Source organism: Phyllostomus discolor, chromosome 8, assembly GCF_004126475.2.
Source record: "Phyllostomus discolor isolate MPI-MPIP mPhyDis1 chromosome 8, mPhyDis1.pri.v3, whole genome shotgun sequence".
In the NCBI taxonomy this organism is placed as follows: Eukaryota; Metazoa; Chordata; class Mammalia; order Chiroptera; family Phyllostomidae; genus Phyllostomus; species Phyllostomus discolor.
In genome coordinates, this window is record NC_040910.2 from 52417832 (window position 1) to 52444783 (window position 26952).

General features: G+C 49.0%; 2 protein-coding genes and 1 pseudogene across 3 annotated transcripts in view; 1 reads left to right on the forward strand and 2 right to left on the reverse strand.

Moving 5' to 3' along the window:
* The first annotated feature begins 12872 nt into the window (after window positions 1-12872).
* Window positions 12873-21188, forward strand: R3HCC1 (R3H domain and coiled-coil containing 1). Its single transcript, XM_028519906.2, is given in 9 exon segments — window positions 12873-12914; window positions 12916-12996; window positions 13396-13523; window positions 13937-14074; window positions 14831-15428; window positions 16728-16900; window positions 18146-18216; window positions 19475-19570; window positions 20495-21188. Coding segments are annotated over 9 exon segments (1464 nt in total). The 3' UTR covers window positions 20632-21188.
* A 597-nt stretch (window positions 21189-21785) lies between these two features.
* Window positions 21786-23583, reverse strand: LOC114503749 (annotated as a pseudogene).
* Window positions 21786-26952, reverse strand: part of LOXL2 (lysyl oxidase like 2) — a 100616-nt gene continuing 95449 nt past the window's right edge. For both annotated transcript variants that reach the window (XM_036032684.1, XM_036032683.1), the window contains exons 13-14: window positions 24894-25005; window positions 21786-24163 (exon numbers count right to left, since the gene is read on the reverse strand). In XM_036032684.1, coding sequence (XP_035888577.1) covers window positions 24084-24163; window positions 24894-25005 — 192 coding nt within the window. In that variant the 3' untranslated portion in view covers window positions 21786-24083. The remainder of the gene's footprint in view (window positions 24164-24893; window positions 25006-26952) is intronic.

Genomic DNA, 26952 nt, shown 5'->3' on the forward strand with positions numbered 1-26952 from the left:
CCCTGAACTCTTCAGACAGGCATTTTTTACGCCTTACAAGGTCTTAATATTCATCTTTCCTCATGCTCCATAGATCCACTGTAGCAACAGGCTCTGACCTGAGGTGGCGCTCCACCTGGGGAGCACAGGTCTGGGTTTGGAGGTGGGTGTGCAAACAACTGCAAAGTCACGTCACCGTGAGGAGTCCCTGCAGGAGATCGGAGGCTGAGATGAGGACAAGCCTGGGCCAACCTTGGAGCCCACCTCGGAGCCCACCTTGGAGACCCTTCTTTCCCCCATATGCAATCTGGGTTCCCTTACCCTGGCCCTTTAAGGAAGCTGGAACCCTGGGCAAGCCTGATGCAGTGGTCTCCTGGGAACAGAGGGACGACAAACGCACTAGAGATTGGGAGTGGAGTAGGGAAGGGAGACCCTTCTCAGTGGCTGGTGGCACGCGAGAGACTGGTCAGGTAGAGTGGGGACTCGGGATGGAGCTCTCATTCCTCCCTCCTCTGGCCCCTTGGCCTCTCCCAGCCCTGTCCCCTCTGTGCTTTCCTAGTCCCACCTTTCTCTCCAGGTTTCCCCACCCCTTCCTGTCCAGGCCCTTTTGTGGTAGTTCCCATGCCCTCTGCTGCAGACGGTCTTCATTTCTGGAGACAGTTCTTGCTTATAGGTGTTTCTTAGTTGATTTGCCTTGGATTTTTAAGTGGAAAAAATAAATTCTACAAACAGTGATAATTTGTTCTCATGAAATTTACAAAGCATTTCTCTTTTTTCCCCAGAATTGTTTTTCCCAGTGCCTCTAAAAAAATGATAAATAATAGAGGTGCTAGTAGATATCTCAGTCTAGTCCTGAATTTAACGTGGTATCTCTAACCTCTGACATTCTCCTATTAAGCTTCATGTGGTGTATCAATTTTCATAGAGTTGTTCCAGGTATGAGTTTGTCACTGAGTGACATTTTCCTTTTTGAATCAGTTTTAATGGCTGTAATATAATCAAATCTATCCCATTTATGGTTTTGTCACAAAAGTTTTTTTTTTTTAATGTTACTTCTATCATGTCCTCTCTGTTTTTTAGGCTCTTCTTTTCCCTGGGTAATGTTTTGCTATGTGGTGGGTGTTTCTTTATTGACCCATGTGCCCCTTGCTCTTTCCCCCACACTCCAGAATGCGTTCTGGTTCCTGTCCTGCTCTATCGTTATTTCTTTAAAGATGCTTTTGCTTTTACATTCTGTAGCCCTCCTTTCAAGAAATATATCTGTATACCATTTTGTTGCTGTGATTGTTTCAGTTAATCAAATGTTTAAGCAAATTAATTCTTCGTCATGAAGCCTTTTCTTTCATGATGTTCCAGTTTGTGAGTCATTTAGTTTGGTTCGTCTCTTGGTTGTCTGGATTATGCTTTCTAATAGCTTCCCAGGGAGGATAACAAATGTCAAAACACAATGTAGAGCCATTTAGTGAGTTCTATAACTAACCCTCAAGTACATCAATGAATAAAGTAAAAAAGTGGGGGCTGGAGGGAAGGGTTTACATAAGAAAATGGGGAGAGAGGAAGGAGGTGGGGGGAGATGCCAGTGTAGGAAGAGGGAATTTTGTTTTGTGATTAGCTGGACACTGCTGAAGTCACCAGTCTGGGCAATCTATTCTGGAATAGATCGACTAGGTCATTAGAGAAAACAATTTCAGTTAATTGTGGATTTTCCAGAAAGCCTTGAGATTGAAGCTGTGCCAGATGCATGACAGGCTGTCTATAAACAGTGTCTGCCGGTGTCCTTCTGGCTTCTGGACCTCAGGCAGGCAGGGCTGTCCCATTTCCCTCAGCAAATTTCTGAGACAGATTTCCACAGTCATAGGAGTTTTGAAGATGTTTCCTGTTGCCATTTCAGTTTACAGAATTTTCTAGTCATAAGATTTTCCCTTTAAAATTCCACAGATATTGTCCCCTTTTCTTCTGGCATAGGAGTAGCTAGGGAAACACACACAACATTTGCTTTTTTCCTTTGTATTATGCCTAAATCATGATGTGATCAAACTCAGATTTGGCTGCCTGCCGCAATGAAAGTGAAACTCCTGAGACAGGGGCTGGTGGGAAGGAAAGCAGTTTATCCAAGTGCCAGCCACCTGAGAAGATGGGGGACTCTTTGTCCCGAAGGCCTTCTGCCCATCTCAGTGCAGGCAGGGGTTTTGTAAGGAGGGCGAGGGGAAAGCAGGAGACAGAGATCCCGGGAGGGGTTGAGAGTCCTCTGCTGAGAGGACTGACTGAAGGTCAGCAGTTCTCCTGCAGCCGGAACTTCCGGAGGCCAGAGTCTGTCTCCCCTGAAGTTAGTTCCCAGGATTCTGATACAAACGTGCTGTTCATCTACAAGCTACGTAGTAGAGTCAGCATTTACAGAAACAATGTCAAAAGCATGGTGGGTTGGGTTACAATCCACCACTGTTACAATTACAGGGTTTTTATTCAATATCCAGGAAAAATAATTGTACCATGATCTGTATCAGCCATCACAGATCTTTCTTTCTATCTATTATCTATCTATCTATCTATCTATCATTCTATTTCTGAAACACAGTAAACCACTTTAATCTGTAGATTCACATTTTTCTGTAGTTGAACAAAATATTGTTGCATTTTAATTTTTTTTATGTTCCAATAGTTTTGTTTTCTTCCTTGGGTATACTAATTATTTCTGTGAGACCTCTAGTGCAGGCATCCATATTTATATTTCCTTTAACTGCTCTAACCTCTTTGGTTTTTCCTTTGAATTTCAGAGTTTTACACATCTGAAAGTGGCTTTTTGTTCACAAAAAAATTCTTACAATTATTTAGATTTAAGTTATATTAGTTATTGAAATTGCATTTACTATCTAGTTTTCACTATTTTAAATTTCAGTTTATAGATATGGTAATTTTATTTACATATATAATATGTTTTGTAAAATAAAACAACTTTGATAATGTGAAAATGTCAGAACAAATTTATTTTCATTAAACATTTAGTTCTGGTTTTACTCAAACTTTTATCATTAGAGATTTAATCTGCATTTGTAAATTGAAATATTTGATTTTATTTTTTATTAATTGCAAATTTTTTATTAAGCATGTTGTGGAGTCACATGCAATAATAAGAAATAATACAGAGAAATCTCATGTACACTTTACCAAGTTTCACCCAGTGGTGATGTCTTGCAAGCTGTAGTACAGTGTCACAACCACAATGCTGACGTTGATGCCATTGACCAACCTTGCTCTGTTTTTCTCCGTTTTTTTCATCTTACACTTGTGTGTGCAGCTGTATATCACCTTATTACATATGTAATTCCTGCGTCCAATACCAGTCAGGATGTAGAACACAAGGATTCCTCCTATCTTTTTTTAGTCACACCTATGTTCCTTCCAATTCCTCTTCCCTCCTTCCTTCCTGTTCCTATCTGCCTCAACCACTAATCTATTCTCCATTTCTAAAAGTCTATCTTTACAAAAAATTTACATAAATGAAAGACAAAGGGGCTTTTTAGGGTTGGATTTTTTCACTAAGTTGTCAAATGTGTGTATGCAAAGTTGTTCACTGTATTTCCTAGTTACACTGTTGATGTCTGTGAGGTCTGCGGTGGTATCCCATTTCATTCCTGATATTGGTAATTTGTGTCCTTTCTCCCTTTTTTTCCATATCATTTTATTAGAGGCTTAACAATTTTATTGACATTGTCAAAGTACTAGCTCTTTGTGTTATTGATTTCCTCTTATTTTGTTTTCAATTTCATTGATTTCTACTCTTGTTTTATATTTTCTTCCTTTCTCTGAGGTTTATTTTACTCTCCTTTTTCTTTTGGTTTGAGACTTTTCTATTTTTCCTAATGTACCCATCTTGTGCTACAAACTTCCTTCTCAGCACTGGGTACCTATGTCCCACAAATTTTGATATGTTCTACTAATTTTTATTCCATTCATTGTATTTGTTTCCATTTCCTTCAGGATTTCCTCTTTAACTCATGAATTATGTAGAAGTGTATGTTTAGTTTCCAAATGTTTGGGGATTTTCCTGTTAACCTTTTGTTATTTATTTCCAGTTTCATTCCACTGTGGTTAGAGAATAACATACTGTGTGATGTCAATTCTTTTAAACTTGTTGAGGTTTGTTGTATGGTCTAGGATATGGTCTACCTTGGACCATGTTCCATTGGTATTTAAAAAGAAGGTGTATCAGCTGTTGTTGGGTGGAGTGTTCTACACATGCCGATTAGATCCTGTTGATTAATGGTGTTGTTGAGTTCTGTATCCTTGATGATTTTCTGTCAAGTTTTACTGATGGTGGGGCCAGGTGGAGAAGGGAGGGGAAGAGAGAGAGGTGTCAAACTTTCTACCTGTAATTGTGGACTTATTTCTCCTTTCAGGCCTATGAGTTTTTGCTTTACATATTTTGCAGTTCATTTTGTGCGTACACTTTTAGGATGGCTATGTATTCTTAGTGAATTGAATCTTTTATCATTATAGCTTTTTATCATTATATAATGTCTTTCTTTGCCTCAGGTAATTTTCTTTGTTCTGAAGCCTACTTATCTGAAGTTAATATAACAACCATACTTGCTTTCCTTTAATTAATGTTTACATGATATCTTTTTTATCTTTTAGTTTTCAACCTGCTTATATTTTTATATTTAAACTCCTTCAAGACTGAATGTAGTTGAATCATGTTTTTTAATTGATGTCTTTGTCTTTTAATTGAGGTATTTAGAACATTTATATTTAGTGTAATGATTGATATGTTAAGGTCTAGTCTTTTTTTTATTATTATTCCAGAGAGAGAGGAAGGGGTGGGGGTGAGAGAGAGAATCATTGATGGGTTGCCTCCCATACATGCCCTGACTGGGGACTGAACCCACAACCCAGGGCTGTGCCCCAACCAGGAATCAAACATGAGACCTGGTTTATAGAACATTTCAACAAACTGACCACACTGGCCAGGGCTAAGTATTTTGTTTTATATTTTGTTTTCTGTTTGTTCTCTCTGTTTTCTGGTTCTCTGTTTTCTTTTTCATGCCTTGCTGTGGTTACTTGAACAATTTTTATAATTTTATTTTGATTTAGCTGTATTTTTAATGTCTTTTTATTTAGGTGGGTTTTTTTTGTTGTTGTTGCTCTAGGTATTACACAGCTTATCACAGTCTTTTGATGTCATTTTACTAGTTTGCATGAAGAATAGAAAACTTACCTCCCTTTATGTCCTTTTACCCTCCTCCGTTTATACTATTGTTGTACTCAACATTTTCTCCACACACACTTAGAACCACGCTGTTACAGTTTTTGCTTCAACCATCAAACACAATTTAAAAAATTCAAGAGGAGAAGGAAAATCTACTGTGTTGGCCCTGGTAGGGACATCAAGGTTGCAGGTTCCATCGTGGTCAGGGCACATACGAGAAGCAACCAACCAAGGCTTAAACAAGTAGAGTAACCAATCAGTCTCTCTCTTTTCTGCTCCCTCTCTAAAAGCAACATATACAAATTAAAAAGAGAAAGTCTATTGTGTTACTGATATCTCTGTTTCTTCTTTTCTAATGTCCCAAGATTCTTTCTGTTATTGTACAGAACTTAATTTAGCTATTCTTTAGGCCAGGTATCCTAGCAACAAAACCTTCCTTCCTCATTCCTGAAGTCTGTCTTCACAAGATAAGGATTCTGGGTTCACAATCCTTTCCCTTCGACACCTGAAGGAAGGTGTGCCACTTGTTCCCTGTTCTTTTAGATTCAGATGAGAAATCCACTGTCATTCAAATAGTCTTTCCCCTGTAGGTAAGGTAAGATTTTTTTTTGCTGCTTTCAAAATTTTCTTTTAGTTTTCAGAATTTAATAATGATGTCTCTTAGTTTGGATTTCTGTGGTTTGTTCTGTCTTCTTTTCTTTTTGAATCTCTTGGTTTATGTTGCTTTTCAAATTTGGGAAGTTTTCAGCCTTCATTTCTTCAAGTACTTTTTCAGGCTCACCTTCTTTCTCTTCTCTTTCTGGGATTTCGATGACACAAATGTTGGCTTTTTTTTTTTTTTTTTAGTTTCACAGATTCCCTGGTCCCTGTTCATTTTCGTTTTCAGTCTATTTTCTCTTTTGCTGTTCAGTTTGTGTAAGTTCTACTGTACCGGTTCACAGGTCCTTTCCTTTCCCCCTTTTGTTCTGTTACTAAGCTTTTTATTTTAGTAATTGTATTTTTTTCAGTTCTAAAATTTTATTTTTTATATCTACTGTGTCTTTGCTGAGAATATTTTTTTATTCTTACCTGAGAACATTTTTTTTCATTCCTTTTAGAGAGAGAAGAAGGGAGAAAGAAAGGGAGCGAGAGAAACGTAGAGGCAAGAGAGTATGCACCTGGACCAGGGATCATAGGGCCCAGACCAGGGATCGAATCCACAGCCCATACGCACAACACAGGCATGTATCCTGACTGGGAATCAAACTAGCAATCTTTTGGTTACAGAATGACACACTAACCAACTGAGTCACACCAGCCAGGGCAAGACTATTTTTTTTGTTTATTTCAAGTTCGTAATTGCTTGTTGAAGCATATCTATCATGGCTACTCTAAAGTGTTTATCAGATAATTTAACATGTCTGGCGTCTTGTTGTTTACATGTATTGATTGGCTTTTTTCATTGACTCTGAGATCTTCCTACTTCTTGGTATCACAAATTATTTTTGGTTGAATCCTGGACATCTTGGGTGTTCTGTTAATGAAGTTCTGGATCTTATTTATATACCTGGTTTAGTTCTCTCTCTCTGCCACCACTCTCAAAGGGGAATGGGGGGCATTACCTTGCTATCACCAGGAGGAGGCTAAAGTTTAGGTTCCCTGCCTAAAGTGGGGGCTCTCCATCTGCTGCATGAGGCAGGAGTTCTGGCTTTTCCCTAGGCTTTTGTGGTACTTTGCTTAGCAGGAGGGGTACAAGTGCTTGCTGCCCTTCCCAATGTGGCCTCCACTGATACCACAGGTGTGGGGGTGGCCACTTGATCTCTGGGTGGTGGCAAAAGTCCTACTGTCCAGAAGGCCTCCTCTGACAGCACTCCAGTGGGGAGGGCGGGGGGAGGGCACTTTGTTCTTGTTGGGTTGGGGTGGAAGTCAAGTTCTCCTGAGGTCTCTACTGAGACTGCAGGCAGGGTTCAGGCTTGTCGCTGCGTGGCATGCATGGAAGTCCCAGCTCCCTCCTTGACTTTCTCTGACATCGTCCTGGGGGAAGGTTCTGGCCCCTCATACAGCCTGGTGAGGGTGAGAGTCTATGTCCCTGCTTGGCCTTTGCAGGTGTGATGAGGAAGGTGTCTGGCTGTGGTAGAGCAGTTATTGTCTCAAAGTGTTCTGTCATGCTGGCTTGTACCTTTGGCTAAAGGGAAAAGAGGATTTTGTTGGGTTTGTGTCCACTGGTATTTCTGGGTTGCTGGCTCCGTCAGGATCCACGTCTGGAAATTTGAGGCATAAAAAACACTCAGGAAACTTAACACCTTGTTATTCCTCGTAACCCAAGGTCCCTAGCTGGTCTGCCTTCTTCTCTCCAGTTTTCATAGTCTCCTTACGTTTACTTATACACAATGTCCAGGGCATGTATATGTATTTAGTGGAAGGAATAGGAAAATTTATGTTTACTCCCTCTTCCCAGAACTCATGATTTTCTTCTTGTTATACATATCAAGGGGATGACCCGCAAGCTCTGAAGCATACCTTTCTATGTGCTGTGTTTAAACAGCTCTTGTTGATCTTAAAATAATGTGAATCTAGTTCTTTTTAATATTGTAATATTGTTTACAAAATCCTATATTTGCATATTTATACTTGTAAGTCACAGATCTATTTTACTTTTTAAATTAGAATTGCCTCCTAACATGTGAGATTATAGAATATGCAAAAACTATGTTAACTAATAACAAACATAAACTGGATATTCTTTTTTTAAAAGCACCTTCCTCATTTATTTTTTAAATATATTTTATTGATTATGCTATTACAGTTGCCCCATTTTGTCTCCCCTTTATTCCCCTCTGCCCTGTACCCCCTGTCCCACCAGCATTCCCCCACCTTAGTTCATGTCCATGGTTCATACATATAAGTTTTTTGGCTTCTCCATTTCCCATACTATTCTTAACCTCCCCCTGTCTATTTTGTACCTACCATTTATGCTTCTTATTCCCTGTGCCTTTTCCCCAATTCTCCCCCTCCCCCTCTCCACTAATAATTCTCCATGTGAATGTATTCCTATTCTAATTGTTTGCTTAGTTCTTTTTTTTTTTTTTTGTATTTTTTAGGTTTGGTTATTGATAGTTATGAGTTCATTGTCATTTTACTCTTCATATTTTTTATCTTCTTCATTTTCTTAGATAAGTCCCTTTCACATTTCATATAATAAGGGTTTGGTGATGATGAACTCCTTTAACTTGACCTTATCTAGGAAAAGGGCACACTTTATCTGCCCTTCCATTCTAAATGATAGCTTTGCTGGGTAGAGGAATCTTGGATGTAAGTCCTTGCAAGTCATTTCATGACTTGGAATACTTCTTTCCAGCCTCTTCATGCCTGCAAGGTTTCTTTTGAGAAATCAGCTAGTAGTCTTATAGGAACTCCTTTGTAGGTAACTGTCTCCTTTTCTCTTGCTGCTTTTAAGATTCCCTCCTTTTCTTTCATCTTGGGTAATATAATTATGATGTGCCTTGGTGTGTGCTTCCTTGGATCCAACTTCTTTGGGACTCTCTGAGCTTCCTGGACTTACTGGACATCTATTTCCTTTGCCAAGTTAGGGAGGTTCTCCCTGATTATGTTTTCAAATACATTTTCAATTACTTGCTCTTTCTCTTCTCCTTCTGGCACCCCCTATAATTTGGATGTTGGAATGCTTAAAGTTGTCCTAAGCCTCTCCTCATTTTTTGAATTCTTGTTTCTTCAGTCTGTTCTGGTTGCATGTTTATTTCTTCCTTCTGGTCCAAACCAATGATTTGAGTCCCAGTTTCCTTCACTTTGCTGTTGGTTCCCTGTACATTTTTCTTTATTTCACTTTTCATAGCCTTCACTTTTTCCTCTATTTTGCAACTAGACTCAACCATTTCTGTGAGCATTCTGATTACCAGTGTTTTGAACTCTGCACCTGATAGGTTAACTATCTATTCATTGCTTAGTTGTATTTTTCTGGAGCTTTGATGTGTTCTTTCATTTGGGCTATATGTCTCAGCTCACCTGTTGCATAGTCAGGGGTGGAGCCTTAGTTATTTGCCAGGGCAGAGCAACCCAAGTAGCTGCGTTATGGCACTGTATATTGGGAAGGGGTCTGATAGGGGAACAGTGCCCCTTGTTTGGCTCTTGGCTGGCTTTCAGTCACTTCCCCCACTACCCACAAGCAAATTGGGTGCTTCTGGTGCTCATTCTTGGGTGGGTGGGTTTGTGTACCTTCTAGGACCCTGTGGGTCTCTCCAGTGAACTCTCCTGTGAGGCTGGGAGTTTCTCCTGCTGGCCCAGCTCCCACAGATTTTTTTCGGTCAGAGGTTTTGAGGCTTTATTTCCCCTCCAGGACCCTGGGTTGCTTGATCTTTCTCTTTCCCCAGTTATTCCTCCCTGTTTATCTGCATGCAAATGTGGGACCACCTGCTCCAGCAATTGCCACCTTGCCATGAGATCTCTCCACCCTAGCTGCCCATCTCCGCCCCTCCTATGGTCTGGATGAATATTTCTTCTTTAACTCCTTGGTTGTTGGACTTCCATACAGTTTGATTTTCTGGCAGTTCTGGTTATTTTATGTTTTTACATTTGTTGTTGTCCTTCTTTTGGTTGTGTGAGGAGGCAAAGTGTATCTACCTATGCCTCCATCTTGGCCAGAAGTCTTAAAACTTAACCTTAAACACAAAAAGAAGAGAATAGTTTATCACCTCAAGCCAGCTGAGGTTACTGCATTTGTTACAATACTAGTGACAGTCAGAACACCGGTGACTCTCTTCCACTGGCCAAGATGGCAACAGGGGGAGGTTCTCATACTGAGCATGCCAAAAGCTAGGGAGATGAATGGATGGGGTCCCAGGAACACCAGAAGCAAAAAAGATAATTGGATAGGAAAAAAGCCCTCCTCTCCCCTTCCCTATAAGAACCTGGGCTTGAGGAGGAAGATTGAGATGGTCTCTGAGATGGGAGTCCACCACTCTCCCAGGGTGTGCAGCACCTGAAGAAAACCTCTCTGCACCAGCACCTGCCTCACAAGTTTGGCTTTTGTCGAAGCAGGCAGCCAAATTTCCATTTTGTTCAGTTACAGGTTGGCAGTTCAGTTTCATATTACCATCTCAGGCAGGTTGAGGGGGCTTAGAGGAGACATGACACACTGGGACAAAAGCTCCCTAGTTGCAGGTGCCCACAGTGACCCTATCCATGGCAAGGAAAGCTGCACTGGGCTATGATTTGGGGTTACTATGGCAGTAGGTCCTTCCCTTTGGATGGGACTGTTTGCAATCCATGTCCCTGCATTCAATCTTTTCATAATCTTCCCATCATACTTTCTGTTTCAGGTCAAATTCTGTAGCACACACCTAGCATGCTTCTCCAACTGACCAATTCATCTAATGTATTGAATTCCTGACTTCTGTGTCTGGCTCCTGGCCACATCATCAAGGCAATTCTAAGGCCATTCTAAAGACGGAAAAATCTTAATTTTGTGGTGTTTAGTGGCAGGCAGGCTAGATCTGGATTTGAGTGAGTTCCAACTCTGCCCTTAGTAGCTGGGTACCCTTGGCGAGGACTCAGGTCATTCTCCTGCAGTAAGGGAGACCACCTATAGCTGAAGGGGCTGCCGCAAAGCTAAGGTACTTGAGTTTACGTGGCCAGCTTTACATAGCCAGGAGTTATCTTCACTTGCACAAGCCTTTACTTTGGGCCACTGATTTGTTTTCAGCATCCTGGGCTTGGGTTTTTGCTGCTTCTATGAAAAACATGATTGTGTCTTTTACATCTTTTCGTGGCTCTGACAGTTTTCTTTCATCTCAATCTGTTGGCTTTTTCATTGTGACATGGAAATCAGTTTTCATTGATTTCCTTGGGAATGTGAAGCAGTTACTAACTGAAATTTTCTTCATTTTTTCCTCTCTAGAGAATCTTCCAACACACTCTTCTTCTCTTTTTTCTGCTGTGCTTTATGTTTTGCTGTAGAAATTCTGCATATCCTTTGTGCTGCTTTTTGTTTTGTTTACTTTCCTTTGAATGGGGACCATTCTATCCTCACTTGCTATTTGTCCCCACATGCCACGGGCAGATGAACTTTGGTCCCCTGCCCCATTTATTTAGGCACCCCACAGTGGAGGCCTGCATGCCTAACATTTCTTTTCTGTTCAGAAGATGCTGTTGTAGGAATAGTGTTCATGAGCAGCTTTCCTCTGAAAACTTTGTTTCTGAATGTGTTGAATTTCTGTCTCATGTACCAGCTATAAAGAGGTGGGGGTGTGGCTTGTTTTTGGTTTGTCCCTTTATTTAGAGGAGAGACAGTGACTTTGTTGAGAAAGCTGGGCCTTTGTTTTCAAGTCAGCATGCGTATTTCTCCCAGGCTCTGTCTGGTCCTCAGCCACTAGGTGGACTTGCCTCCCAGCCTCACACCGACAGTCAGGAAAGCCTGGTCAGACAAAGCAATGTCATCGTATGGACGCGTAGCATTCACTTGGGTCTGCTCCCACTTCAGTGAAGCCAGCATGGAGTGTGGGTGGGGCTGGCAGGGTCAGAACCCAAATGGGTGCCCCTGTCCTTCCTGTTGCCCTCTCACCCTCAGCCGCCCCAGGGGCTGCATGCCCCTCCGGCTGGGGCAGGGGAACGGTCAAGCCTTCAGAATCTCCTCTGGTATCATGCTCCCCCCGCCAAAGGCTCATGTCTTGGCTCCCTGAGCTCTCTTTGTGCTTGGTCTTGTCTTTAGTCTAGGTCCTTTTTATTCTTTTTTTTTTAAAGGATTTTATTTATTTATTTATTTATAGAGAGAAGGGAAGGGAGGGAGAAAGAGAGGGAGAGAAACACCAGTTGGTTGCCTCTTGCATACCACCAGGGACCTAGCCCACAACCCAGGACCTGGGAATTGAACTGTGAACCTTTTGGTTTATGGGATGACACCCAACCCACTGAACCACACCAGTAAGGGTCCATTTTATTCTGGAAAAACTATTGGAAAGATAGTTTTCATAAATGTGATATAATAGCACCATCTTTTTTAGAAATACTCTGGGAAAAATTTCAAGAAGACAAAATGTATCTTAATCTTTCTCCATTTTTCTGTCCTCGGGCCTCTTTCTCGCAGCGGGCCTTTAGAGGTACACTCTTCCTCGGATCTCACTCCTGGATCCTAGGAAGAGCCCACACAGACTCTCCCACCCCTGTCCTACGAGCTGGGTCTTCAGTGCTGGCAGCTAGGGGCCCTGCTTGCTTCTGGGATTCTGAATTCAGCATGATCAAGGGATTACAGTTCAGTCCCTTTCAGGGAACAGTCAGATGGATTTCAACCTTGGCTTCCTACATCATTATAGCCCTGTTCCATAGACAGAATTACAAGCCCTATTTAAGATAGGTGCCAGAGGGTTTTGTTTTGTTTTTTTTTTTTGGATTTAGCAAGGGCGTATAATTTGATGGCTTGCAAATCACCATGGGAGTGGCTATCCTGGCCTGTTACCCACAAGGCTAGTGCACCTTGCAAATGACCCTTTGATGTGGGTTGGACCTCTGCAGGTTCCATCAATGAGGGCCAAAGAAGGGCAGTGAAGCACAAAAATTATACTTGCACGACCTGACCTAGTATATAGGTACCACTCAAAAGTGTTTACTGGACCTAATTGATCCTAGGACTGGTCCCTGGCAAAAAAAAAAAAAAAAAAAAAAAAAAAAAAATCACACTCTCTCTGTCGCTTCTGCGATGCCTCCCCCAGGTCGCGTGGTGGTGCTGCGCCTCCGCCAAGGCCCGGACTTTGGTGTGGCACCAAGAGGCGCGCAGGCTTCTGGGTATCCTCAGGGCGGCGGCAGCTTGTGGGGCGTTTTCGGTGAGTGCAGCGGGAGGACTTGGGGTGAGCGCCTCCGTAGCTGCCGGACCGCGCCCTTCGAGCCTCTGGCTCCCATGCTGGGGAAGGCCGACCTCGCCCGCTGAGCTGGCCCCGGGCGGCCCCAGCCTTCCTGACTCACCCGCCTGGGCCCAAGAGCCCTGGAGTCCGGGGCGACCACGCGCAGCTCGGGCACAAAGGCCCGGCAGCCTCCGGCGTGTGCAGGGCAGCAAGCTCCAGCGGGGCGGGGAGCCCCACCTGTGCCCAGCTGCTCTTGTGCCGGGGCCCAGGGCACGTCCCCGCTTCTCTCATGGGAAGAGAGACCCTTGCAGCACCGACTTGCGGGATTGGGGTGGCTCACGGTCTGTGCTCTGATCCAGGCCCTGGCAATCTGCTCCACAGGCCCTCCCGCCTATCACCCTGGCCCTTCTCTGCTTGGACGGCGTCTACCTCTCCCCGACCGAGAATGATTTTGTGCACCGCGTCCAGGAGGAGCTGGACCGCTTCCTGCTGCAGAAGCAGCTGTCCAAGTAGGCTGGAGCGAGGGTGTTGGAGGGGCCTGCCCTACTGCTAGGTAGGGCAAGATGCACCCCGCCCCCTCCGCCCCCTTCCCTACTGGAGCATCTAGGGTAACTGGCCTGCAGCTGCCTCTGACCTTGGTCTTTCAGTTTAACGATCTGGCCTCTTCAAGCTACATTTTTTCCTGTGTCATTCTGAACATTAACTTTCAGACTTAAGGGGCCCAGCACAGGAATGCGGGGACAGGACCAGTTGCCCCCTGTGATAACCCTTGTGCTCAGGTCCTTTGCAGTCATCCTGGGACTCCAGGGGCAGAGGGAGCCTAATGTTAAGCCACCTTTAACCTGGGAGTGCACCTGGTGGGGTTTGGCCACAGAGGCCCCATCTGGAGCCCCTGCTCAGCACTCCCTCTGCCTGTTCCCAGGGTGCTGCTTTTCCCCCCACTCTCCAGTCGCCTTCGGTACCTGATCCACAGAACAGTAGAGCATTTTGATCTTCTGAGTAGCTTCTCTGTTGGGGAGGGCTGGAAGAGAAGGACAGTCATCTGTCACCTGGACGTCAGGTGTGTATCCTGCTGCCTTAGAGGCCCTGTATGGCTCCTGGTGGGCAGGCGGTGAGGGATCCGGTCAGCCCCTGGGAGGGGAGAGCTTGTTGGGAACTCAGGGCAAGGAGCCCCCACGCTGCTGCCTCTGTCTTCGGCCTCAGTTGCTTAAAGTCAGCGCTGCCTTTTGTTTCAGCAGTGGAGTAGCTGTGAATTGTTTGTGGGATTCACCTAGCAGGAGAGAGAGAGAGCGCAGTTTAATCAGTGAGGGTGTCTGCCTGTGACTCAGGGAGCATGTGACCCAGAGGCCATGGAATGACCATGGGAAGCACATCTGAGCGATCACTCACCTCTGTTTCCATGTGTCTCAGGATCTTATCGTCACTACGATAAGCCTTGTGACTTATCATTGACTATAAGCATGGTGTTTAGTGTGTGTGTGTGTATATATGCGCTGGAACTTGAGAATCAACCATATTTAATATTTTTCTAGTAACATAGTCCCTAAATGCAAGTATTTACCTGGTACATATTCAAAGGTTCCACCATCTCATTCAGTTTAAACACTGTGGGGAGAGCTTGGTTGCTTTGGGCTTATTCAGAGATAGCATTCAGCCTCCGCTATGATGCCTTCTTAAGGGGTTTTCAAGGGTCATTTTGGCATTGGTTTCTGCCTAATGCTGACCTGAGAGCCTCGTGCCTGAAAACAGGTAGCTCCAATAAGTAATTTTCCGTGGGCCCCACACGTGCTCTGGTCCCCTTCTGTTTCTGCTTCAGGTTACCCAGCTCAGATGGACTCTCTGGCCCCTGCCGCCTTCCTGCCTCCCACTCTAGCAAGTACCAAGGTCCTTGGCCCACCTCAAACCAGGGAGTGGCTGCTACTCCCCGAGGGGCACGGGCAGGCCGGGGGCATCGGGGACGCAAGCCGGACCAGCCTTTATATGTGCCTCGGGTACTGCGCAGGCAAGAAGAAAGGATGCCCACCCCTACCCCAGGGCTCCAGGTTGACGCTCTAGCTGGCAGGCACCTGGAAGAGCCTGCAGATGCTGGTGCCGGGGACCCCAGCTCTGATCAGGAGTGTCCTGTGTTGATGACTCGGGCACCAGAGGACCTAAAGGGCCCAGGCCAGCACTGTGAGAACGAGCAGCTGCTCGACCCAGTGGGCACCCAGCCCTCGGGGCCTGAGAGCCACTCAGGGATGGGGGATAGCCTGGAGGAAGCCACACAGCTTTCATCTACCCTGCAGCCAGACTTGGGAGAGGGGAATGGGGGTGAGCTGGAGAGGAGCCTGGCGGCAGAGGAGGAGGAAGAAGACCTGGACGAGGAGGGGCCCGGCAGCTGCTCCGAGGATGATTACAGTGAGCTGCTGCAGGAGGTGATGAGGCTCTTAAGCCCAGAAAAGGGAGGGCGGAAGTGAGGTGGGTGCAGTTCTGGGTGGATGGGACTTGGGGTTGTGGTGTGTGGGGCATGTGCTGGCTGAGCAAGGCTGCGTGCTGGATGACAGGGGTTGCTTAGGACACATGGGGGGAGCACACAGGGTTCTTGCCCCCAGGAGTTAGGACTGACGCAGTGGAGGGGAGGAAGTTCAAGGACACTGGGGCAGGGGTGTGGATTTGGGTCCCAGCTCAACCACATAGGAGCTGTTGGACTGTGGGGAAGTCCTTTTGCTTTTCTGAGTCCCAGTTTCCTCGCCTGACAGGCAGATGATAGTACACCCTTCACAGGGTAACACAGGACAAATGTGGACTTGTGTTTGTTTGTTTAGTGTTTATTACAATTGTCCCAATTTTTGTCCCTTTTGCCCTCCTTCACCCAGCCCCCCACCCCTGGCCCACCCTCCCACCCTTTCCACAGTCAGTCCCCTCTCTGTTGTCCATGTCCATGTGTCATTCATACTTGCTCGTTGACTAGTCCCGCCCCCTTCCTTCCACCCCCCCCCCCCCGCCCTCCCCTCCTACAGCTGTCAGTCTGCTCCTTGTTTCCATGTCTCTGGTTCTGTTTTTCTTGTTAGTTTATTTTGTTCTTCAGAGTCTAGTTATAAGTGAGGTCATGCAGTTTTTGTCTTTCGCCAACTGGCTTATTTCACTTTTGAGGGACTATAGATGTTGGTCATGAAAACTACTCTTCTTCCTGGAACTTTTGTCTCGTAAATCTTGTTTCCCTGGATTGTGTGCCTCCCTGAGACTGGCTGTGGTGTTCAGTTGGGAGGGCAGGAGGCTTTTATTGCTATTTTATAGATGAAGGATAGCCAGAAAGATTTGCCTAATGTCACATCGCTAAGAAGGGAAGGAATGGTTCTGGATGCGTCCAGCTCTGTCTCTTCCTGACTGCAAAACTTTGGGCAGGATTATGTAGCTCTGATTTACAGTGTCCCCGTGTGCAAGGCAGGTGTGAAGAATACAGTTTTCAGGATGCTATGAAACAATGTGTGTGAGTGCCAGTCACCCAGTGGGGACTCCATAACGCAGTTCCCTCCCCCAGAACACACCCTTCTCCGTCCTCCAGGCCACTGTGCTGTCGTGCTGCCTTTCAGGGACTCCTGCCACGTGTGGCTTCTGTGGGAAGCCTCCCCCAGCCCACCCAGAATCCTGCAGGCCTGTGGGTGGTTTTGAGAGCAGTCGTGTGCAGCCCTGTGTCAGCACCCCCTCACTAGCAGGTGTGCCCCCCCCCCCAGATAACGGACAACCTGACCGAGAAGGAGATTCAGGTAGAGAAGGTGCACGTGGACACATCCTCCTTCGTAGAGGAGCTACCTGGAGAGCAGAACTTTGCCCATGTGGTGGAAATCTACGACTTCGAACCAGCGCTCAAGACTGAGGACCTGTTGGCAGCGTTTTCCGAGTTCCAGTGAGTGTGGGCGAGGCTCTGGGAGGCAGAACCTTGAGAGGAGCTAGGGCATCCCTCTGTTGTTGGGCACACTTGCCTGCCCCTCCCCAGGTGCCCAGCCATCCAGGAGGAAAGGCAGAAAGTGGATGCCAGTTGTTTTGGGCTCCAGACCTCTGGGTAGTTCAGCCTACTGGCCACCACTAGAGGGAAGAAGAGGGCGAGTTTTGGTTGTAGACATGCTCCGAGGCCCGACACCTGGTCCTGATGGCCCACACAGCTCCTCCGCCCTGTCCCCTGCATGTCTGCAGGCCCACCAGGCCCCTGAGGGGCCCTTCTGCAGGATGAAGGCAGCCCATCCCTGGCCCCCCACCCCCTTGCTCCACATCCCAGCCTCCCAGTCGGTCCATCAGCAGACGGGGCCGCTGGCCTCTGCGCAGAAGCATCCCTGGCAGAGCTGAGTCTGGGGAAGAGTGGGGGTGGTGATGGAAGCCAAAGGCACATACTGAGCAAAGTTTTTTCCTGTTCCCCCACATTCCTTAAATCTAACTCGCCTTTTCTCCTTTTCCCTTTTTCTTCTTTTAAATGCTCATTTTCCTTTCTCGAAGCCCCATTCTCTTTTCCCACTTAGGCTTTTAACAGCCCCTGTCTTGGTGGCCCCATTTCTGGCTGCCCTGCAGCCACCCTCCTGGGCCCTCTGGAGCCTAAGCTGGAAGAGAGCGGAAGGGGCAGGGGCGGGGCGCAAGGGGCTCACCTGCTTCTGACCCCTGAAGGTGTGGCTGGCCTGGGGCTGCTGCTCGGGAGCAGGGTGCGGGGAGGGCCTGCTTTGGCCTCTCGTGCCTGCAGACTCAGCAGTACTTTCCTGAGCAGTGGGAGGGAGGTCGATCAGGACCAGCAGCACTGACATGCGTGTTTTAGGTCCTGTGCCTTGTCCCAGCCACAGAACCCTCTTGTCTCCAGTCTCACCCCATGCCCTCGGCCCAGCTCTGCCGGTGCCAGGAGGAGCCTCTCTACCCTTGGTCGTGCTCTTGCGGGCTTTTAGTCCTGGCTTCTTCTGATCTAGGGATCATGGGCCCCCGATCAGCAGGGTGGTATTTGTCTCTCTGCAGCTGCCCATGTGGTCTTCAGAGAGGTCGTCTGCTTCCCAGAGGAAGGAAATGTGTCTTGGGCTCACAGTGTTTGAGGGTTGGAGGTAGGGGGCTTCCTTTAGCAGAATGGGTTTGGCCCATTTGCCTTCCTAGTCATTCTGTCTCCTCTTCCCCATCTCAGAGAGAAGGAGTTCAAGATTCAGTGGGTGGACGACACGCACGCACTCGGCGTCTTCCCCTGCGTGGCCTCAGGTAATGTGGCTTCAGAGTACAATGGAGGGGCCCTTGGTTTCTCTGGTGTAGCCATTCAGTCCAGGTGGCGGGCGCACACCTAGCCCGCCGAGTTCAGCAGTGTGGGGAGCAGGGTCGGCCCCGCACCAGCAGCGCACAGCCTTTCCTGCTTGCATGAGGGGTCAGGGCACATGGAGCATGTGTCACAGGCCAGGCCCGAGGTCTTCCAAAGTACTAAGTGAGACCACATGCAAGTACTGTTTTGGTAGGTCAAAAGCATTCAAATACTGGCCAGTTCTTATGGATCAAACACAGGCATTTTTACATAGTTTCATTATAGCCTCAAGAAGTGGGGCACCTCTCTTTTGCAGGTGGGGGGACTGAGGTCCCTAGAGTGGCAGTGGTCTGTTCAAGGTTAGCGGATATCAGCCAGCCTCCTGGCTGGAACTCCAGGGTTCCTTCTCCCTCTTGGCTGCTTCCCTAAGCTGTCCCTGTCACACTGCTCACTTTGGGTGTATTCATAGAGAGTGACTCCCGCCCCTCTCAGCAGGGCTTCTGGACTCTGGAACCAGGAGAGGCCATGGCTAGTGTGGGCTCAGCTCTCAGGAGAACCTGGGGGGAAGGGAGTGGGTTGTATTTAGGGAGCAGAGGGACCAGGGCACAGTGGGGGCTCCAGCCCCAGACAGAGGGCCAGCTGAAGGGGAGTCAGGGAGGGAAGGCCAGGAGGCCGCCTGGCACAGTGAGAAGAACAAGCCCTGGGCTGTGCTCCACAGCTGCTGCCCTCTGCACTCGGCCAAGCTGTGTGGCGCCAGCACGTCACGTCCTGGCCTTAGTCTCCTCACCTGTGAAGGTGATGAGGGGTGGCTTGGATGTGAAGCCCCTCCGGCTCTGACATGCTGTGCCCGTAGGTAGCTCAGGCACAACTCAGAGCACTGAGGGTGTGCGCCCTGGTGGGGTCCGAGTTGGGGAAAAGGTAGAATTTGAGGCTTCCGGGCTTTAGAAGGCAGGAGGCTCCTGAGCAGCCTGGGGCAGAGGTGGACGCTGGGCCCTGCAGGCTTTCCTTCTGAGAGCACAGGTGGCCCGGGCAGGCACATGGGGTAAGGGTAGGGGGAGGACAGGATCGTGGCACCGTGGCATCTGGGCAGCCCTGTCCCTGGGCTTTGAATCGGTACACGAAGTGGCTGCATTCATTTTCGGTTCTGGTGTGAGTGTTCCTGGGCCCTGAGGGGGCCTCACCTAGAGGTGGAGAGGGGGCTCCAGATCTGTTTTCTTTACACAGCTGCTGAAGCCCTGGCCAAGGACTTCTCGGGGCTCAAGATCCGGCCCCTCACACAGGGAAGCAAGCAGTCAAAGCTGAAAGCCCTGCAGAGGCCAAGTATGGGAGCAGCTGTGATGGGAGGCTGCGTGTGTGCGGTTAGACGTGGGCCCTCTCCTGCCCTTCAGGCCCCCTCGCTCAGCTCTCTACCTGGGGCCCTGGGCTCGGTGGTGCTCCTTCCACCCTCAGGGGCATGGGGATGCCTAGGGAAGGCAAGGCCCACTGGGGAGGACAGTGTGCCCTCCTGTCCGCACCACTGCTGGGTGCTGCTCAGGGACAAGCATGGTCTTTTCTGTAAGCCTGTGGGAACCATATTTTGCAGTGGGGTAGAAAGAGTCCGCACTGCGTGTGATTTTGGCTTTGTCACTTATTTAAGTTGACCTTGAGCAAGTCACCTCATGTCTGTGAGTTGGTTTCCTTGTCTGTAAAGTAAGCAGATCATACAGAGTATGCTGGGGGCATGGATCAGAGCATGGCAGACCCTCCAGGGGAGGCAAGAGGCACCTCCCCTCACGAGGTGCCAAATCAATGACAGCCCCTCTCCTTCCAGAAGGCATGACGGGGGCTCTTAGAGGCCAGTTTCCTGTGGCTGCAAAGCAGTGGCCAGCAAAATTGACCCAAAAGACCCACTGACACCACCCATGCTCTTGTGGGTTGTGTGGCCTTTGTCCCATTCCTCTTGGGGACACTAAATATCTTGTGGGTCGTAGAGCTCTAGCTATCCCATCCTGACTTGATTTCCCTCTCAAATGACCCTACAAAGCCAGGGCGGGGGATCGGTGGGGGCGGGTTGTGTACAGGGTTAACTCTTCCGTGCCCCTGTGTAGGTGGAGAAACGGAGGGCACAGACAGGTGGCCCCTCTGACTAGCATTTGACCATGCTTTGGGCACAGCGAGGTTGCCTCTGAGGCTGCTGTGTCGCTGGGAGGAGAGGTGGCTGTGGCCTTGAATTCAAGTCCCTGCTCCTTGGGGTTTTCCTTTCAGAGCTCCTGCGTCTGGCGAAGGAGAGACCACAGACAAGTACAGCAGTGGCCCGCAGGCTGGTGGCCCGGGCCCTGGGGCTTCAACACAAAAAGAGAGAGCGGCCTGCTGTTGAGTCTCCTACCTCCCCGAGGCCCTGAGCGGCCCAGCCAGGCCAGCCAGCCTAGCCAGCCTGGCTGGACATCCCCGGGACAAGCCAGTGCGCCCACAAGCCTCTACAGAGACAACGGCCCTGCACCTTGTGGAGTGTGGGGCATCACTGTGGAGTGTTGTGAGCTTCAGTTTGGTCTACTTTCAGAAAATTGAGAAAAAAATAAAAACTTAAAGGTTGTTAAATGTGATTGCTTCAAAATAATGGTCTACCATGGGACACTACAGGGTGCTGTTTGTCTCCCATTTTAGACCTGAGGATGCAGAGGAAATTGGTTGCTCTAGGAGACTGGCCTGGAGGATTCAGCTGGGTCTGCAAGGCGTTTTTGCAGAGCCTGCCCCGCTTGGGGAGTAGGTCACACCTGTTGTCTCCCCTCACGAGTTGGGTGTTCTTCCTGCCACCAGGAGCTGCAGCATGGCTGCAGCGATGGCACAGCTGATGGCCCTGGCCCCCTGGGGCAGGTTCTGATGTTTCCTGTCAGTGGGCCACAGAAGGGCTCCTTGCAAAATAAATGTGAGCAGAGCCACGAGGTGGGTTCTGAAATGGCCACTGAGTTCACCTCCATCACAAGAACAGATGCAAGGCACCTTTGTGGGCTTGGGTCCCAGTGCACTTGTTTTTTTGGTTTGGATGGAGTTGTGCCGAGGTGCTTCGAGGGCCTCTGATGTGCTGGCCTGTGCTGACACAAGGGAGGCGGGGGCTGGGTGAGAGTGGCTGGCTTGGCCGCCTGCCCTCACTGGGCAGGGAGGGCTCTGAAGCCCTACAGACGTGCATGCCCCGCGGCACCACCCTGACCCTCAGGGCCAGCCCAGGCCCTGCCTTGTAGCGATCCCCTGGGACAGTTGAAAACTCTGTCTCTCTAGTCCTGACACAACTGCTGTGCCTCCTGACAAGTTTCAGTAAAAAGCAAGAGCTCCAGAAAGCCTATGACTTATATTTTTGTTGAGTTTTGTGACCTCCTTAGACTGTTCTCAAGGGGCAGGAGTTGCCCCTGTGGGGGTGTATGGAAGGAGGCCTGCTATGGCCACACTGGACCCCAGCTTGCAGAAGTGGGCCTGTGAGGCCGGGGCTCCCTTAGGCTGATGAGATGGGAACTCTGCTGCTCGGGGCTGGGTGCAGAGATCCAAATGAAACACAGACACGTATCATACACCTTTTATTCCAAGTTTCAAGTATGTGTAAGTATCCGCGATGACACACGGTGTTCAGTGAGTGTCCTCGTCACCCAGGGCCCCGGTTATAGCACCGTTAACAGTACCCGCAGAGTCAACAACAGAAACGGGAGTCACTTACACAGGTGGGTGAGTTTTCCTTTTGAGCTATATTTTCAAAGGCCTAGACTGCCAATATAAATACTATTACTATTTGTTTCAAAGTCCATGGAGATAACAGCAGGATAGAAACCGCATGATCATATAGAGGCAGAAGAAGCATTTGATAAAAATCCAGCACCCATTTATGATAAAAACTCAGCAAAGTGGGAATAGAGGGAACATACCTCAACATAATAAGGCCATATATGACAAACCTACTGCCAGCATCATACTCAATGGGCAAAAACTACAAGTGTTTCCCTTAAGATAGGGAAGACGACAGGGATGTCTACATTCACCTCTCTTATTCAACATAGCACTACTGAAAGTCCTGGCCACAGCAATCAGACAAAAAGAAATAGAAGGCAGCTGACTGGAAAGGAAGAAGTAAAACTGCCATTATTTGCAGATGACATGATACTGTATATAGAGTACCTTAAAGATTCCACCAACCAAAAAACTACTAGGCCTAATACATGAATTTGGCAAAGTAGCAGGATACAAAATCAATACTCAGAAATTTATGACATTTTTGACTATCCTAAATTGTTTATTAGGTAAGGATTTTACAAACATTACTTATATTAGCAGTAACGGTGGAGCCGGAGAGCACTGCGCCTCCTCCAAGCTGCACGGCAAGAACCACCAGTATTGTGGTGGGACTCGTGGCCCTTTCCAAGGCCACGGCTCTTCAGGCCCACAGGTATTAGCTCTCACGTCTCCCTGTGCTTGTGGACCAGTTTGGTGTCAAGATTACTTCCAATAGCCTTATGGAATGGATCATTGAGGGTAACCTCAAAGAATCTGTATGTGGATTCTTCACCAACCCAATGAGAATTCAGGACTCTCGGAGCCCCACAGTGGAGCCCAGCTTGCTTGCTCCTCCTCAACAGACTGAAGCCTTTGGGCAAACGTTAGCTGGTAAGCACCATGGTAGACAGGCTTCTTATAGGTTGCACCCTTAGGAACAGAGTGTTTGCAGCCATCACGGCGCACACAAATCCAATACGTGACCTAACTGTGCTTGGCCTTGTATCCCAGCCTGTGCACTTCCCTGGGCCCAGTGGGGTGGGCGGCCCGTGGAGCACAGAGAACTGGCGGCACGCCAGCAGCGCACCCTGAGAAGAAAGCACATCACATCAGACTGCTTCTTCCTCCACAGCCCTGGATGTACTTGTAAGCACCTGACTCGGCTTACTTGATGGCTGCGGCCAGATGGAAAGCTCAATGGCATCTCTATACACCAATAATGAACTGTCAGAAAGTAAAATAAGAAAATTCCATTTACTATTGTAATAAAAAAATGAGGTACCTAGGAGTAAATTTAACCAAGGGTGTAAAAGACCTGTACTAGGAAAATTATAAGACACTGGAGAAAGAAATTGAAGAAGATACAAATAAGTGGTATCTCCAATAAGAAGATACATACCGTGTTCATGGATAGGAAGAATTAATATCATTAAAATGTCCATATCACCCAAAGCAATCTATAGATTCAATGCAATTCCTGTCGAGATACCAATGATGTATTTCACAGAACTAGACCAGATATTCCAAAAATGTATATGGAACCACAAAGATCTGGGGGCAGAAGCACCCACCCTGAGCTCACCGCTCAGAAAACACATGGCAGCATTATTTCTATTCGTGAATAGAATGGAGGTGGGTAGAGGCGGTTTGTTTCCTGAAGAGCATTCTAGGCTTTCAAGTTGGCTGGAAATGACCTAAGAGAGGGGAAGTGGGATTCAGCCCCCCTCAGGTTGATAAGCTGGATCGCCAACAAGGCACCTGAGGAGAAAATGGCCCCATATTAGTGGTGCAGTGTGAGCAGTGTGGTGTCAGACTTGGGGGACTATGGCTCGGATGGGACAAGTTGATGACAACCTGGGGTCCTGGACGAGATGGCTGGTGGCACTTCTCCCACGGGCTTGGGGACAAGCCTCACTCTGGACAGCAGCCCCTGCAAATGTTGGGAACACCCCTCCCCCTGAGTTTGGCCGTGGCCGAAGAGTGTCCGGGCGGAGCGGGGGCTGGACTGGGTGAGTCGGAGCGTGGTGGTCCGTCGGTCAGACTGCAGCTGGGAAAGATGTGCTGTGGCCCGGAGGCGGGAGGCGACACAGAAGCAGCCCTACCGCGTGGACAGCTGGTTATTTAGAAGTCCACTGAAGTGTTCAAACTTCTTCTCTGTCTCTTCACTGAAGGAACCACCTGAGGGGCAGGCATCAGGGAGACAGAGTTTAGCAACCAGAGGCTCAGGCCCCCCACCCTGGCTGTGGCAGTTGGCCTCAGGGTCCTGGAGCCACCACCCTCAGCAGGTGGTCTGCTGGGGCCACCTCTTTGTGAGGTCACCGGGGCAGCCCCTGGGGCTGGGCACGGGTCAGGCACTCTGCCAGTTGAGCAGAGCAGTGAATAGTCACCAAGAGTGAGGGCCATCGCTTTTCCCGCAGAGGGAAAAGCTCTGCTTCCCCTTTTGTGCCCCCAGCTGCACAGCATAAGGAAAAGTTTCTTTTCTGGTGATCAGAAGCCACATTGGCTCACCAGCCTCTAGTTCTCAACACAGGAAAAATGATACACCGAGCCGCAAATGGCTGACGCCCACAGTTTTGAGGCCACGTGCATGATGAGGCAGTGGCCTCAGCTCCTACCTTTAAATAGCTTTGGTGTGTGTGCTGGGCCACCGGTTCTGTCCCCCCCACCTTGGCCAGAGCTGGCTGCAAAAGCCCAATCTGCTCCTAGGTCTGCATATCTGCAGCGTCCTCCCTGTGCATGGGCATGTGAGCCTGGCTGTGTTCCCCGAGCTCTGGGCCCAGACTAGGAAGCTGCTCTGGCCCTTTGAGAAAGGAGGGAGGCCCTTGCCTGTCTCCTGCACGGTGTGCTGCAGGGAGCCCTGGCAGGCCTGGGGTCCACCCTGGCTGCTGTGCTTGCCTGGGGGGCTTACCTATGTGGCAGTTGTACATCCAGATGCGGTGGCCATCATAGCGGGTCCTGCACTTCATGATGTTGTTGGTGTAGTCAGACTCCGCAACCTCATAGTTGGGGTTAATGACAACCTGGGGGACAGTCAGGTCAGACTGGCTGCAGAGTCGTGCCTCTGCCAACTGCCACCCCAGGCCCAGGGCCCAGCCGGGCCCAGTCCTGCCTCCAGTGCTCCAATGAAGCAGGGACAGGACTGGCCAGAGCTGAGAGGTCCAGGAGGCAGAGGAGCGAGGCATCCATGCACTGCTGTTTGTCTCAGTGGAATTCACCCAACCTGCACCAGAGGCAGCCTTCAGGAAGGACTCTCCTCTCCTGGCTGCCCTGGGAGGCCAGCAGTCGGTAGAGAGGCAGGAATCAGGGCCTGGGGGTGGGGGAGGCACACAGGACAGACTGTGGGAGGAACAGAAGGGAGCTGGGGAGCAGGACATGAAGGGAAAGGGTGGGGACAAGGACGGGCACTGTGGGAAGTGGGGGAAGGGCTGCCCTGAGTGGTGGAGCCTGGACGCTGCTCTTGGTGGGGTGACTTGGAACAGTCCCTCCTGCTGTCTGGGGCTTGGTGTTGCTCTGGGCTTCCCCTGAGCCCTCCCTGCTCCACCAGTCCAAGGGCCTGGGCTCTGCTGAGACTGCACCCCCTTGCACCCCTTCTTCTGATAGCCCCAGCTAAAGGGGCGGGGCCCAAAAGAGCAGGACTAGGGAGGGTCATCATGGAGAGAAGGTTTCTGTGGGTGGACAGAAAAGGGAGATTGGAGGTGAGGAACCCAGCAGAAAGGCAAAAGGGAAGGGGAAGGGGAAGAGACAGAATCTGCACCTGGGCTGTGGGAGAGTATGGGGGACGGGTGTCAGATTTTTCCTTGAGGGTGTGGCAGGGTGTGAGGGGACCATACTGCCTTGGGCCTGTGGGGCACGGGAGCAATGCCCTGCCAGGTAAGGTTCTAGGTCTCATCCCCAAAGACCCCAGGAGGGCTTAGGCATGACCCTTTGGCGGGCTGGCTGGGCTCCCAGAGATGCTGGGGGAGGCAGAGCTGGCACAGCCGCAGCCTGGTGTCACCTTCTGGGACAGAGTCTGCCCCTGCTAGCCACACCTGCCCTAGGCTGTGTCCCACTTCGACTCTGTCTCTTCTGCCAAGGCTGGTAACTGTCCCACTTCGAGATGGCCTTCCATTTCTTTTATCTCTTTTCTACCCAATAGCCTTTGCTGTGCCTTGTCCCCTGCCCCCAGCCTGTGCACGGCTCAGAGTGCCGTGCAAACGGCCCGCCGCCCTGAGGCCTGTGCTGCTCCCTGCCCCACGCCCCCATAGCTGCGCCCCTAGGGAGCAGGTGTAGCTTGGGCTCCTCTCAGGGGCCACCAGGGCCAGTTGGACCAGCTCGGGGCTGGGGATGGGGGCTGAGAGGTGTGGTTTCCACTATCCATCTGACTTTTACTCTATAATTCTAAATCTCACGAGGACCTATGGTTTGTGGCTCCGGCCTCTGAGCCTTGGCCCACAGGGCCCTCTGCCTGCAGCCATGTGGTCCTGGCCTGGCTTTCCTGGCCAGGTGCAGAGTTACTGATGTCTGCACGGGGTCCATGTGGGAATGCAGAGGGCCGGGGCTCCCACCCAACTACAGTTCTGTGTCTACCCTGAGGGAAATTTTCTTTTTCATTAATCAGAGGCATTCACTTGCCCATAATGAGTTAATGTGTGGTGTGACCTGGGTTTGCCTGGCCACCACTGGCGACATGAGACAGCAGTGGAGCAGGGCTCCACAGGGCCTGGCCTGCCAGCAGTTCTCAATGCACTACAGTCACTCTATAGGTGGCGTTTGTCAGCACACAATACACTATGACACACATTCGCCCAGCCAAGTGACTGGCAGCCTCAAATGCAAGGCACCCTCCACTGGGTACATGCACGGTGACACAGATGTTCATTTTTTAAAATGCAGAGCACTCTGCTCTTTGGTTGGGCCTCTCCAAGTCTGCGGTTTTGCCTTTGTGGGTGGAAAAGTGCTTGGCTGTCTGATTTTTAGCCTCTGAAATT